Source organism: Conger conger, chromosome 10, assembly GCF_963514075.1.
Source record: "Conger conger chromosome 10, fConCon1.1, whole genome shotgun sequence".
Lineage (NCBI taxonomy): Eukaryota > Metazoa > Chordata > Actinopteri > Anguilliformes > Congridae > Conger > Conger conger.
Genome location: NC_083769.1, coordinates 21,026,455 through 21,041,018, shown reverse-complemented (window position 1 = coordinate 21,041,018; position 14,564 = coordinate 21,026,455). Strand labels below are relative to the sequence as shown.

General features: G+C 43.8%; 1 protein-coding gene across 7 annotated transcripts in view; it reads left to right on the top strand.

Annotated features, from left to right (window-relative positions):
* The window catches only part of LOC133139120 (zinc finger protein 385A-like), a 91,198-nt gene extending 85,806 nt beyond the window's left edge, over positions 1–5,392 (top strand). For 6 of the 7 annotated variants that reach the window (XM_061258440.1, XM_061258442.1, XM_061258438.1 and 3 more), the window contains one exon: positions 586–5,392. In XM_061258440.1, the coding sequence (XP_061114424.1) occupies positions 586–834 (249 nt within the window). In that variant the 3' untranslated portion in view covers positions 835–5,392. The remainder of the gene's footprint in view (positions 1–585) is intronic. The other variant, XM_061258439.1, reaches the window with a different exon arrangement.
* The last annotated feature ends 9,172 nt before the right edge of the window (positions 5,393–14,564 follow it).

Genomic DNA, 14,564 nt, shown 5'->3' with positions numbered 1-14,564 from the left:
TTAGCTTATTGTTTGGCCTATGGCTCCGATTGTTTAATTTATTTCTGAGCCTCATAATTGTTTCCTTGACTTTCATTGGCACAAACTCTTCATACACCCCAAAGGCACTGCCAAGCCTAGAATCAAGACTAGATACAGAAAGCAGATTGAACACACCTGACTAATCACAAACACCTGTGAAGCCATTTGTCCCAAATGTTATGGTGCCCTGAAATTTGGTTTCCCTATGTATGAAAAGTGCTGTAATTCCTACAGGAATCACCCCATATGGATGTAAATACCCTCAAATCAAAGCTGTCAGTCTACACATTAATGCCATAATCATTATTTCATTTCAAATCCAAGGTACTGGAGTACATGGTAAAAACAACATAAATTGTGTCACTGTCCAAATACTTACAGACTGCACCCTGTATATACTATATTTATGTAAAAATGACTTTTATTTCATTTCTTTGTTGTGCGTCACTCTGGATAAGAGCGTCTGCCAAACAGCTGTAATGTAATGTCATTTATTTTTCTGTTTTTTCCATGGCTATGCCCCTCTCCATCTCGTTGGTCCCCTGCACTCTGTTTGACCCCCAGTCCACTCTTCCCTTCTCTAAGGACATCTCCAAGGCTCTAGGTGCCGGCCTCCTGCCCAGCCCCCTGGCTGTCGCCGCGGCGATGGCGGCGGCCGCCTCCTCCAACCCGCTGGCTCTACGCGCGGCAGGCCCTGCCCCCCACCCGCACGCGCACCTATTGCAGGGTCCGCCCCTCAGCCACGCCCTCCTGAGGCCAGCGCCGGGGCCCATCCGCACCGCCCACGGGCCAATCCTCTTCTCTCCGTACTGACACGCCCCGCCCACCCCTACCCCTCCACCGACCACCCACTTCCCTTCCCGCCCCTCCCGCCACCCAGCTTCGGCCAATCAGGAGCTCCTCCTACAAAAAGCACACTGTGAAGAGTTTCAGCCAAGAAACAAATGAGGGGAAAGACAACATGGACGCCAAGAATTTGGAACGTCATCTATAAACAAAGCGACTATAAAGAGGTAATGAACGGCTGAATTGGAGAGGAAGAGAAAGAGGGGGAGAACGTCTGAGGAAAGAGAGCGCACCGCTGTTTCCCTCCCTCCCCCCCCCCCCCTCAGAACGGCTGGGTGAAAGGGGTGGAGCCGTTTGGCCGGACCCCTCCCACACCTCCACTGCCCCTCCTCCCTGTTCCCTCTTACACTGTGAGACCATTACAGGAGCCTGTATTTCCAAACCACAGTCATACCTATCAGCAAACACGCACAAACACACACACAAACACCCACACACATACAGATACACACCCAAAAACACACACACACACACAAGCACATGCACACATACAGACATAAACCCACAAACACACACACACACACACACAGACATAAACCCACAAACACACACACACACACACACACACACACACATACAAGCACACAGACACACATACAGACATACACCCACAAACACACACATATTTCAGCATGCTCACATACCCACACAAACACACACACACCATAGCATGAACACAGCTGTACCTATATGGACAGACACACACACACACAAACACACACACCATAGCATGAACACAGCTGTACCTACATGGACAGACACACACACACATAGACTGCAGGCTGCAGCAGAGCTCTCCTTCGTCCTGGTTCAGTGTCTTTGCACACCCCCCTATGCACTTCAACACTAAGACACAATGTTACTTCAGTAGGGTAGCCGCTTCAAGTGATCTTTGCTGTAAAAAACTTGTGCCCTGTGTAGCTTTGGCCTCCAAAAACACTGTATTAAATATAAAAAAAAAACATTAACTTCCTGTTTCTGGGGTCAGATAGACAAGCAATAAGTCCTTTTTCTGAATATAATTGTGATGGGACGCACTAGAGACTGGAGGCGGAACCACAGGACTGCGCGACTGCGTTTAGATCCTTAACCCGAGGGACTCGTGCCCATCCCACCACCAGGGGGCAGAAGAGAGCAGGATAAACAGACACTGTGGATTAAGGAGGTCCCTGAAAGAGAAGACACCGACTGAGATAACAATTCATCTGTTATATTTTCTGATGTGAGGCACACATGTGACTTTCATTTACAATAAATGAAGCGTGACAGAGATAGAAATGTTGGTAGAGAAAAAAAACATATCCAGGGAAGACTGAAAATAGGTCGGTTTCCTCCTCAGTGTGGTACCATGACCAATAGAGGGTGCTGTGAGCAAAGCCAGCAATATAATGGAAGGGGAAAATATGCCCTTCCAAAGCTGAGTGAAAGGGTAAACAACTGTCTAATTAAAGGAGCAGTTTTCACACTGCTGCCCTGGTGAGACAGCCATGCTGGTAAAAACCCAGAGTGGATCTAACTGCCCTGTACTGGGAGTCTCATTTTCCCCTTCACTCAGTCAATCTCACTGTGGGTCAGACACAGGTTAGCAATTAGCCTGCGCTGCTAATCACACTTTTGGTTAGACACAGGGAGAGATTAACCTGTGCTGTTAATAACAATGTGGGTCAGACACAGTTTAGCAATTAGCCTGTGCTGCTAATCACACTAATCACACTGTGTGTCAGACACAGTTTAGCGATTAGCCTGTGCTGTTAATCACACTGTGGGTCAGACACAGTTTAGCGATTAGCCTGTGCTGTTAATCACACTGTGGGTCAGACACAGTTTACCAATTAGCCTGTGCTGCTAATCACACTGTGTGTCAGACAAAGGTTAGCGATTAGCCTGTGCTGCTAATCACACTGTGTGTCAGACAAAGGTTAGCGATTAGCCTGTGCTGTTAATCACACTGTGGGTCAGACATAGGGAGAGACTGGCTTGCCGTATTTCTGTGTGTTCATATATGCAGTCCAGGAACAGGGATCAGAAGCACAGCCGACCACACCCGACCTCAACAGTCCAGTTTTTCTCTTCCTCTTGGCCAGCAGGTGAGGCGGTTATGCAATGCTCACACCACTGGCTCCTTCCACACCGCTTCTGCCAAACAAGCCCACACTGTGAGAGAGAGGCCTCACCAGGCCCTTAAACAGGCAGATGGCTCACCAAGTTTATCATATTAAGGAAAAGAGCAAAGAGATCTGATTGGTTCACACGAGTGATTGACAGCACACGATAGCTCCACCCACTGTGAGGGTTCACAAAGCCTCAATTTGAACCAATCACTACACGCAGGGAAAGTCTGCTGATTTGCTCATAAACATGAATGATGGACAATTAGGCGGCATCTCTGCCCTGCTACAGGATTGCATCACTGTGGGCAGTCGTTGTTCCTGTTTAATGTGGACTTCATCTCTGTCCAGTCTAAAGCCATGCAATGCATCTTATTTTTTAAAATAGTTTCTATTTTTTTCTTGAACAAGAATCACAGGTCAGCCTGCTGTTTCTATTTCCATTCACTTAGAATAATTGTTATAAGCAACTAGCGATGTGAAAATCATAATGGCGAGCAACAAAAAAATAGCCTTTTTTAACAACATAGAGGCTGGGGGAATGCCTGCTCTCCTAGGGCGAGAATGATGTATCTGTGTGCGTCTGGGGGGATGGACATTTTCTGTCAGAAATGGGCCCTGGCAAACGGATACGACTGAAAGCAGGTACCAGCAGAGTGACGAGCCCTGTGTTACGCGCCCTGTTTGAGGGATAGGGTTGGCTCTACGGGGTCTACTTGCATCAGTGCCACCAAGAGGCATCGTGCTACAATGTCTTACGTCTGTTTGGATATTTGCTGAGCTATACGTTATATATATATATGGAGTTATTGTCTGACTATAGATGTGTTGTACAGGGTTATATGAATTAAATTAACTGAGGAGTGTGTGTGGTCAAGTAAAGCCTACATCATATTCTGTTCAGGTTTGACACAAATCATTCTAAAACATTGTATTAGTAAGGGCAGAAAGGTTATGGTATCTGGTGTTCAGTTTTGATTCACCTGGCATACTCTATGGCAATTGAAGTGAATGCAGATGGTGTACCTTTCTTCCCTGTTTTGATCAGGAAAGTCTTGTGTGTGTGCGTGTATGTATATGTACACATACATATATATTTTTAAAAAGGTATATTATTCTCAGACATACTGGCTTTACAGTACTGTAGACTCCGCCCTTTCTGGGACCCTGCCTATTGGAACCCATATCTGAACAGCATACCTGCACAGGGGCAGCCAATCACATGCTTCTGGGTTAGACAGTGTTAGACAGTAGCCTACACTGCTGTAGAATCTATGCTCGCTTGACCAAAATACAGCTGGACATAAGCTGGTCTAGCTGGGTATGAGCTGGTCATAAGCTGGTCTAGCTGGGTATGAGCTGGTCAACCAGCTCGTGCTGGTAGCTTGTCTGAGCTTCAAAACATAGCTTGAGCTGTTTTTCCAGCAGTCTGGTGGAAACTGGAAGGATTTGTTGGTTTGGGGGTCAGGGGGAACCAGGGAAAAACAACCAATAGATTGCTGCAGGCAACAAGAGCTCTAACCAACCAGTAGATCGCAACAGGCAACAAGAGCTCTCGTAACACGTAGCCCCACCCATGGTCAGTTATTGGATGGTGTGATGTTAGTGGTGGTGAGCAAATGCAACCTGAAGGCTTTTATCTGGCCCAGGTCTGTAGCAGAATCACAATGGGCCCAGGTCTGTAGCAGAACCACAATGAGCCCAGGTTTAGTGAGGTTGTGTGTACTGACATCCAAAAACAAACACCATTTAACACCATATATCTGATTTTCCTATTCCCCTCCATGCTTGAGAGACAGAGAGAGCGAGAGATGCGGTTCCTTTAACACTGTTTTCCGTCACAGTAAATATGATTTAAAAAGTAGCTGTTTGTTAGAGCCATTGGAAAGGTAATACCAATGCAGTCGACATTTCTTTAAAAAAAGAATAGAAATAATACAAATACAATGCAAGAAATGAAAAAGACACATTTCCAGGACGGGTGTGATATTAGTCCTGAGTTGTGTGTGAACCTCAGTCAGGGTTTCAGCCCTCTCCTCCCACGGCTCTTGGGATGAAAGCGCTTTGGCAACAAAAGTCTCATGCCAATTAATGTCTTTTATTTTTGTTGATGTTGTTTTTTTTTATTTTGGAAAAAGAAAGTGTAACATACGTTTGCTGAACTGTAGCAATACTTTACCCCTACTGGCTACTCCCGTTTATTGCAATAAGTAAATCAACCAATAAATACATAAATGAATTTAAAAAAAGAGAATAAAGAGATGTAATTTAAATATTAAAAATGTTATCAAGAGCAACTTGAGACCATAATGGAAATGAATACAAAACAAATCTGTAAATGTCTATAAGAATATGAAACCTCTAGAGCTTTGTTCTTGATGATTTAAAAAAGGAAAATAAAGAATTTTAAAATGGAATGACTGGATAACTGTTTCTGGGGGAGGCTGTGTCATGTTTTCCTGCTCTGTGTAGAACTAATTTCAGCACTGCTTGTGTGGCTTGTGTGGACCCTGCCTGTGGCTGAGTGAAATGGCTGCCTTCTTCACCCCGTGTAGATTGACAGTAAGAGTACCAGATGTTACTGCCACTGCAGGTTACTTTACACCTCGGCTTTCATTCCTTTTCTGTCTGACCTTTTACTCTTGTCTTATGGTGGACACAGGGGTGGTCAAGCAGTGATGGGAAACACTCACACTCCCTCACACGCTCACTCACACGCTCACTCACACGCTCACTCAACTCAAACGCTCACTCACACGCTCACTCAAAAGCTCACACTCCCTCACATGCTCACTCACACGCTCACTCACACGCTCACTCAAACGCTCACTCAAACGCTCACTCACACGCTCACTCTCACTCTCACTCACACGCTCACTCAAACGCTCACTCACACGCTCACTCACACGCTCACTCACACGCTCACTCAAACGCTCACTCACACGCTCACTCACACGCTCACTCACACGCTCACTCAAACGCTCACTCAAACGCTCACTCACACGCTCACTCACACGCTCACTCACACGCTCACTCAAACGCTCACTCAAACGCTCCCTCACACGCTCCCTCACACGCTCACTCACACGCTCACACAGCAATAGCAATTGACTGCCATGCAAGGCACCAACCAGCTCAACTGGGGGTTTGGTGTCTAGGGCAGGATCGGGCAGGATGGAACCAGCAACCCTCCGACTGCCAGACGACTGCTCTTACCTCCTGAGCTAAGGTAGAAAGTGGTTGAATTTGTGAACATGTATTTTATATACTGTATGTACTGTATATTAGAGAGACAAACATACATCCTGAAATGTGAAATATTTGAATTGGTTGACCAGTTTTTAGCAGTGTGAAAAGCTGTGACTTCACTTGACTGCACACTAGAGGGCGCTCTGTAACCTTCAGTCTCTCACGGCCTCACCAAAGACTGTAACAGGAATACAGAGGGAGAGAAACCGTCAGATCACAGCAATGAATCTACAGAGAACGTATGAGGGAGTGACGAAACCTCATTCGGCATGGGCGACACATCAGCACTGCCTCAAGAGCTGGCATGGACCTCACGCATACAGTACCCCCTGTGCCATAGCTTTGATCCAAAGACGACCAGTGCTGAGCAGTTTCTGCAAGTGTTCATGAATGCTCACATTCAGTGTTTCATTTTGTTGTACGTCACTCTGGATAAGAGCGTCCACCAAATTCCATTAATGTAATGTAATGTAATTTCCTCCTCTCAGTAGGATCTCCATGTTAACAAGTGTTGTGTCAGAGAAATAACAGTGTTAACGAAACTTTAAATACGGAATAGAATACCACACATTCTCAGTGACGCACATGAGGAACTACAAGAAGTAAAATTATTTACTCACCCACTGAGTAACATTACTGAGCAGCTCTGCTGGCCCGCTGAAGCAGTCCTGGCTTCCTCCTGCAGTGCTGGGACTTAAAACATTACCGTAAACCTTTCATAAAACATACATAATGACATTTGTCTACATTTCATAACAGCCACATTGCTGTCGCTGTTTAATGAGGGACAAATTATGGTGAGCAGTTTAAAAAAAAGGAGAAAATAGCTCCACAACTGTTTCGTAAGAGATACGTAACAGCGGCCATTTTCTGACCGTGGGTGTTTTAATAAAGGGACAATGTGACAATGTGGGGGAGGGCCAGTGCTTTCCACTCCCCAGAGGTCAGGACCTTCAGCTCCAGCTGTGTCTTTCTGCACTAGATTACAGTAGCAGTTTGCTTCCTTCTCCATACACAGGTTCATAATTCAATTTTATTTTATTTTATTTTTTGAAGCATAGGGACAATTTGAGCTTGAACAAACACAACACAATTCAGCAGAATTGTAATTATGAGAGAAAGAGGGGAGGGGGGCGGGGGCTAGGAATCACTTTTAAAATGATATATCCATACTTGAATGAATACAGCATTGCAAAAGAACAAAAGAAAAACCCCAGTTAAGCAGGCTCCATGTAGAGGCCCCACAATGTAACAACCATGCAACATCTTCTTAAAACAATAGGCTTTGTATTATCATGAAGTGGAACTTTTGCAAACCACTTATCTATTGTATTTCATTTCAAAGATAGGAAATAAAGGTTTTAGACCAAGGCATTGAAGAGACTGTGTGTGAACATTGCTCAATCACATGGTCTATTTTATAATAATAATTTAGTCATTTCCATCAGAAACTATATAACTATATAATCGTACATAATTGACAGAGAATGAGAAAGAGAATGATATTAAAAGAGTATATATTCTCACTCTCTCAATTATGCTATTTTATTGTATTTTTCTTTTCCTTGCAGAGAAATCTTTACTGATTATGATGTACTATACATAATGTTCTGCTCTATTCTTCTCAAAGCATATTAATGAAAGGGCATTCTCTCTCTCTCTCTCTCTCTCTCTCTCTCTCTCTCTCTCTCTCTCTGCGTTCATTAAGGTCTGGTCTTGCTCTCTTCTCTATTCTCCCATCAGAAACAATTGGCACCAGTTGGTTCAGCCCATTACACCGTCCGCCTCAAGTCCAAACAGTGAGGCGAGGCAAAGCGAAAAGGCAAAAACTGAGAGAGAAAGAACTCGCCCATCTGCAGCCCCAGTTCGGCCATCTCTGTATTTCACTCCTGCTTTTGTGATTATGTGCATCGGAGGACCACGCTTTACGGGTCCGGGGCCCGTAGATGTATTGCGTTAATAAAAGGATTGAGTGGGAAGAAAGGAATGAAATCTAAGGAAAACAGCTGCACCTTTGACGCAACTTTTTTAAGCACCCCCCTCCCCCTGAATGAGAGGTTCAGGGTGAGATGGGGTACAGTTTCTTGTATGCCCCTCAACTGAGATGATATTGTGTGACCATGAGAGCCCATAGGTGAAGATGGAGCCAAAATGGCTGACTGGTGGGGAGGTGCAGTGGAGCAAAACTATGAGTAAAATTATTATGTCACCACCTGTTCAGGTACTGATGAAGGCCTTCCACCACTCACACTAGAGTTTGTTCCCTGCAAACATGTACAAAGCCGTCACTAGAGTGGTACCCTGCTGTAAATCCAGCTATGCCAGCTTGACCAGCTCAATTCAAGCTGGTCAAACTGGCATAGCTGGATTTTAAGCTGTTCTAGCTGGGTATGAGCTGGTCAATCAGCTATTGCTGATAGCTTTTCTGCGCTGGCAGCTGGTCAACCAGCTACTAGCTGTTTCAAAACATAGCTTGATCTTGTCAAACCATGTCAAGCTGGGAGCTGGTCTGAACTGGTCAACCACCTAAACCATGGTGAGCTGGGAGCTGGTCTGAACCCATGCCACACACTGTCGAGTGTTGCTTGAGGTGAAGGTGAAATTGTTTGCCCTGCCAAGCCCATGTTTGAGGTCCTGGAACTTTCCAGAAGACTGGTAGCCGTGTACATGGGTACATCTGCTGTCCTTCAGCAGCATAACATGGTGATTTTGCTTTTTAAAAATAAAGATACCTGTTCTTAAATTAGAACAGTTTTTCACTTCAGAAAAGCATGTTATCATTTATTTTCCGTCTGGGACACCATAGGTGTGCATATTGCAAATTTTGTTATGTAAAATTATGCAACTTGCTCCAAAGTTATAGGATGCATGGAAGATTTATATGAGACACATTTTGTAACCAGTGGTTCAATTAACTGGTGGATGGCATGAAGTTGAAAGTATCCCCCAAAGATACTTAACTAAATAAACATTCTTTCCAGCTTCAACGTCAGTTCTGTCCGCTGTGAGTTTCATTTCTCCTGAGTGATGTAAATACAGTACCCTCCTGAATTATTCACACTCTTGATAAAGATGAGCAAAGAGGGGTCCATAAAATAAACAATATCAGTAATGAGCTCATTTATATGCTGAAAAAATTGGGAAGTTATATTATTTTACATCAATACTGTTGCTTAGAGAAAGTATTTTGTTTGAAAAAAAGATGACATGATTATTTACAGCCCTAATAAGTATTTTAAATTAAAAAATGCCGAAGAAATCTGCATTAACATGCAGTTTATTGAGCTCATCTCAACTGAAATAAGGGACGTGAACATTTACGACACATTTATATTGGAAATAAATGTACCATTTGAGAAAACATTATTTTGGTTGATTCTTTCTTTCTCTATCATTATTGACGTAGGATTATTTCCCGCTTTTTGATAATGAAAACACAGCTAGGTACTTTTTTTTTTATCAAGTGCATGAACAATTTTGGAGGGCATTAAATGTACCTTATGATTACACTTCTAGAAACTTATTTTGAACGGAAAGGGTGGCAGGTCGGCGAAAAGAAAACATCTTGAATCTTTTCCTTTTCTTTCGAGCCCTTTTGCAGGCCAACTGTGGCACTGCCGGGAGAAGGGCCCTTGCGGCAATCTCAGCAATTTCAGCCGCAGTGTGAATGGAACCGTTAGAAAGTCAATTTGTGGAGAATGGGCCGAGGCCCTTCCAGCGAGGGCTGGCGGAGTGCGTCACAGTGCTGGAGCGTCTCAGGAGAACCCTCCAACCAATGCCTGATAACCCCGCAGCAAAAAATACCACACACTCCTGGAATTACAATCTCTCCACAGCCTCCTAGCCACTCTACCATCAAAGGAGAATGCACCTTTTTACTCTTAAGAATAGTTATTTCTTGGTTTGTTCTATTTTATTGTTTTACCTTTTGGCACTGCATCATTTTGTCAGGCCTGTAAAGTTTTTGTTTTTTGTTTGGCCAACAGCCTTTTAGACAGTGCGTTTAATTTGCTTTGGCAGCTGGTCTGTAAAATGTAAGTAGTTCGAGGTTCAGTCAAAGCAGGTACCGGGAGGGTACAGGAAATTCCTTTCCACTACTGTACATAAATCTACTTTTAGTGCTGCTGTGTTCCCTGGCTAACAGCAGGACTGCGTGAGGAGCTCGGATGAAGGTTCTCGCAGTGCCAGCAGCTCAAACACCACCAACAGAGCCATGAATATTAATCACCACCACCTCAGCTGTGTTGGAGGAAGGGGGAGGGGAGGAGGTGCACAGAGACGCAGACATCCGACTTGCAGAGCGGCTGCCGAACTGCCTGTCTCCCCAAAATCCCACAGAGAGGGGGGGAAGAGGGAGAACCTGGAGTTTGTAACCAGCCAGAACGTACATGGTGCAAAAGAAAACAAAACAAAAACCAGAGCCCCGTGCCACGTGGATACCCTGCCCCCATGGCAGGGCCTGTAAGTAAACAAAGTACCACTGCAATCGCCTGTAAGTAAACATAGAGTCACTGCACTCGCCTGTAAGTAAACACAGTGACACTGCACTCGCCTGTAAGTAAACACAGAGTCACTGCACTCACCTGTAAGTGAAGACAGTACCACTGCACTTACCTCTACGTATGTGTATGTGCATCTGTATATGCGTGTTCATGTATTCGTGTTGATGGCCAGTTTTGTATGAGTGCTTGTTCATGCAAGTCACTGTGCTCTTACCTAAGGTAAAAATGCTCAGACAACAGGGAGAACTGAGGATTGACTTATCTCTTATAGGTAACATGAGTAATGAGTTAAACCAGCTCTGAGTGAGCAGGTGAATACCCCAATGATTTTGATTGATCAGGGTTTTCCCATACATTATTTCAGTTTAGGGCCAGACCCTGGTTCAAATAGTATTTGTCATGATTCAAATACTTTTCTGCATTTGGCTAAGCTTGCCGGTGGATTGAAATGATCAGAAAAGTGTAAACATTGTCCATCTGCTCCTAAACTATTTGAATCCAAATCAAAAAGCATTTGAGCCCAGGTCAGTTTAAGGTGTGTGCCACCAGAGTGCAGTTACCGGGATATCACATTTATCCTTTCAAACTAAAATGGAGGATGACAGAAGTGTTCGTTTCCGTTTACTCAGTGCTCACTATTAAGCTTATATTTTTGCTGTGCTATCCAACATTATAACATATCATAGATGCAGAAATATAAACAGAGATTTTGGGGACTTTACCCAAACTTCACTCACTGCTTGTCTCTTATCTTTCTTCCGTATGTACAGTAAGCCCACATACTAGAGGCTGCACACATGCATTAATTATGTGCAAGACTCCACCTACACCAGGGGTCGGCAACCAGGGTGTGCTGGCTCTCGTCTCCACCTTGAAATAAGCAACCGATTCAGACCCAAGAAACCAGGTGAGGTGAGTTAACTGTGTAATCAACGGCTTTCATTGATCAATTAATGCCAAGTAACAACGAAAGCCAGCACACCCTGCGGCTCTCCAGGACCAGGGTTGCCGACCCCTGATCATATGAACCCAACCCTTCAAAAACAAACCCCACCCACAATTACAACTGCAGCAACATTGCTGTGGTCATACCCAGACTAGACACACTTGGGGATTTTGTTTTTGGAAGAACTGCATTTGAAATCAGTCACCAGCGGGGTCAATGGGCTCATCATGGCCCATTTTTTTGCAATCATAAAATGGGTAATTTCTGGCTGAGATCTGTGAATCAGTCTGAATGAGATTATGGGTCAATTTCTTTGTTTTCATTGCTTTGGATCTTGTTTTAAACACCCCTCTGTGTGCATAAGCTGACCAAGCACAACAAAAGAACCAATCAATACTTGGAGTTTGACCAGCAGCGTTTAAGATATACAATCTTCACACAAACACCATTAAGCCTATGAGCTGAATGTGCCTTTTAGCAAGACAGGTACACAAATTAAATTAGGTGTATAATGTCAGGTGATATATAAAAAAAAAAACTGTTCTGTAAAGAGATGGCTGGCAGACCACAGCTTTAATCTGTTTTTTTGTAACTCGTCTGAAATACAGGATCGTTACAACTAACGATCAGCTAAAAATGCAAAAAATGAAATTTGCAGCTAAACACTGGGTCGGTTCCTTACCTTCCTTTCCCTGGACAGAAAGCAGAGCTGTCTGAAGCCTTTCATGTCAAAGGGCCGAGAGCCACACGTGTTCCAGCAGCTGGAGGCACCCTCTTCACCAACTCCTGCAATTATACCACGCGCTGAACAGCGGCGGTGTTATCTAACACGGGTGTGAGAGGAGACATTGTCACACACCCGTAATTACATTCATTACACTGATTATAATCAAGGGGCGAGCCCTGCGGTACGTCCGCTGTCTTGGGGCGCATCGGGGGAGTGTTTCGAGTTTCAGCTGATACACTCCATACCGTCCCTTTAACTGGAACCCAACGAACATCTGGCCACTGCTTTTTTTTCCTTTTTTTTTTGTGTGTGTGTTTTTTTGTTTTGTTTTGTCGTGACTGAGTTGATATTCGACTCAGTTCCATGCTGAATTATTGACAATAGCGGTTTATTTTTACATTAGAAATGGCAGCTCCCAGTGAGCAAAAAAAGGAATCTAGACGTCTACAGGGCTGGACGGAGATGTCTTGAAATAAGACGAATGTAGCGCCAATTCAGCTCAGCTTTTCACCAGATTAGTGGTTTTCACCTGAACGTCTAGATATCTAGACTCAATTGGTCTGGTCTCTTGTTAACTTGTGCGATGTAGTGTTTTTATTGTAGGTTTGCCATTTTCCGGGATTAAGGAGAGCTAGCCATTATCTCAACAATATCTTCATCTCTGTGTCATATCTAACACCACTCAAGGCTGCCATTTCTTCCACTGACGCATGATTCCCCCTCTGTGTAACTCTCAGACTTTAATTGATGTGCCTATGTTTTTAGCTTTTGACCTATTGTCCTACTATTTGAGTGATTTCTTGTTAAATTGCCAGTTAAGCAAAACAATTGAATTGGTCTGTGTGCTGTGTAGCAGGGGATGCTGTTTCAGTCATTTCCCCGGACATGCTCTTAATAGCATGTGTATTTGTCATTCCATCTGTGCTAATTGTCCTTCCTAATCCAAAACACTCCCCCTTTCAGCAAATTTTTCGAAAGGTCACAATTAGCCACCAAAATGTTCAATTACTTGATTGTGCTGTTCAAGTGCCTACAGGATAACGATTAAAATATGATTGAATAGTTTAAATCTATGCAGGTCATGTGATAGAGGCAGTCTGGTGGCCCTATAATATATGATTCCTTTTCTGTAATGTTTTAATAGATTTAATTACAGGTTGAGAGGTGATAGAGGGGTATTAACTGCAGCGACTGAGAGTGTGTCGATGCAGGCACTGAAACTGAACTGTTTGTGGAAAATCAAATAAAAATCGCAAACATTTATTGTGCTCATGAGAGAAATAATGAAGGAAGACAGTATCACTTCAACTTCATAAAACTCCATATTTTTAACAACCTTAATCAATCAAGACATTGGCTGCTACAAAAACCGCTCACAGCAAACAAGGCGAAAACGCGATCACAGAAAGGAGCAATGGCTTCCCTGTTCACCTCATCTTATAAAGGTCTATAATTGTTCCTCTCCTTATAATGACTGTGCTGACATTTGATAAAAAGTACCAGAGTCTGGTCAGGCCTCGGTTATCAAATCTGTAGATCGTGATTGTCACGTTGTGTTTGAGCGCTTTAAAGCAGCCGGTGGCCTTTCGCAACATATATACTGTATACAGTAAACACACTCCCACCTGCACACAAGCACACATACATATGCACAGATTCATGCATGAATCCACAGTCAAACACACACCACACACACCTACCCATGCAAAAAGGCATGGGCATGTACAAACAGGATGTCTTTTGTCATGTCTTTGGCTTTGGAGTTTCTGCAGTGTCTTCAGGGTTAAGCTCTATTGATGTTATTAATAAAAAGCTCTCAGCAGCTTAATAGGGGGCCATTTGGGGCGGGGGGTGGCTGTATAGCTGAGAGCTATATTGTAGCTAGACGTTTGACAGCTAGATGATATTAAAAAAACAGGGCATCATTTTTAATTAAGTAATGCAGCATCACAAGAAACACACTTGCCGATATTGTCAGCCAGCAAGGTTAGAATCATGACAGCTTCTCCCGTATCGCACTCTTTCTCCAGCTCTCCCTCCTCTCTTTTGCGCTCTCTCACTCTGTCTCCCCTCCTCTCTTTTGCCCTCTCTCACTCACTCTCTCTCTCCTCTTTTGCTCTCTCTCACACACTCTATCTCTCGCTTTCTTGCTTCTTTGCTCAATT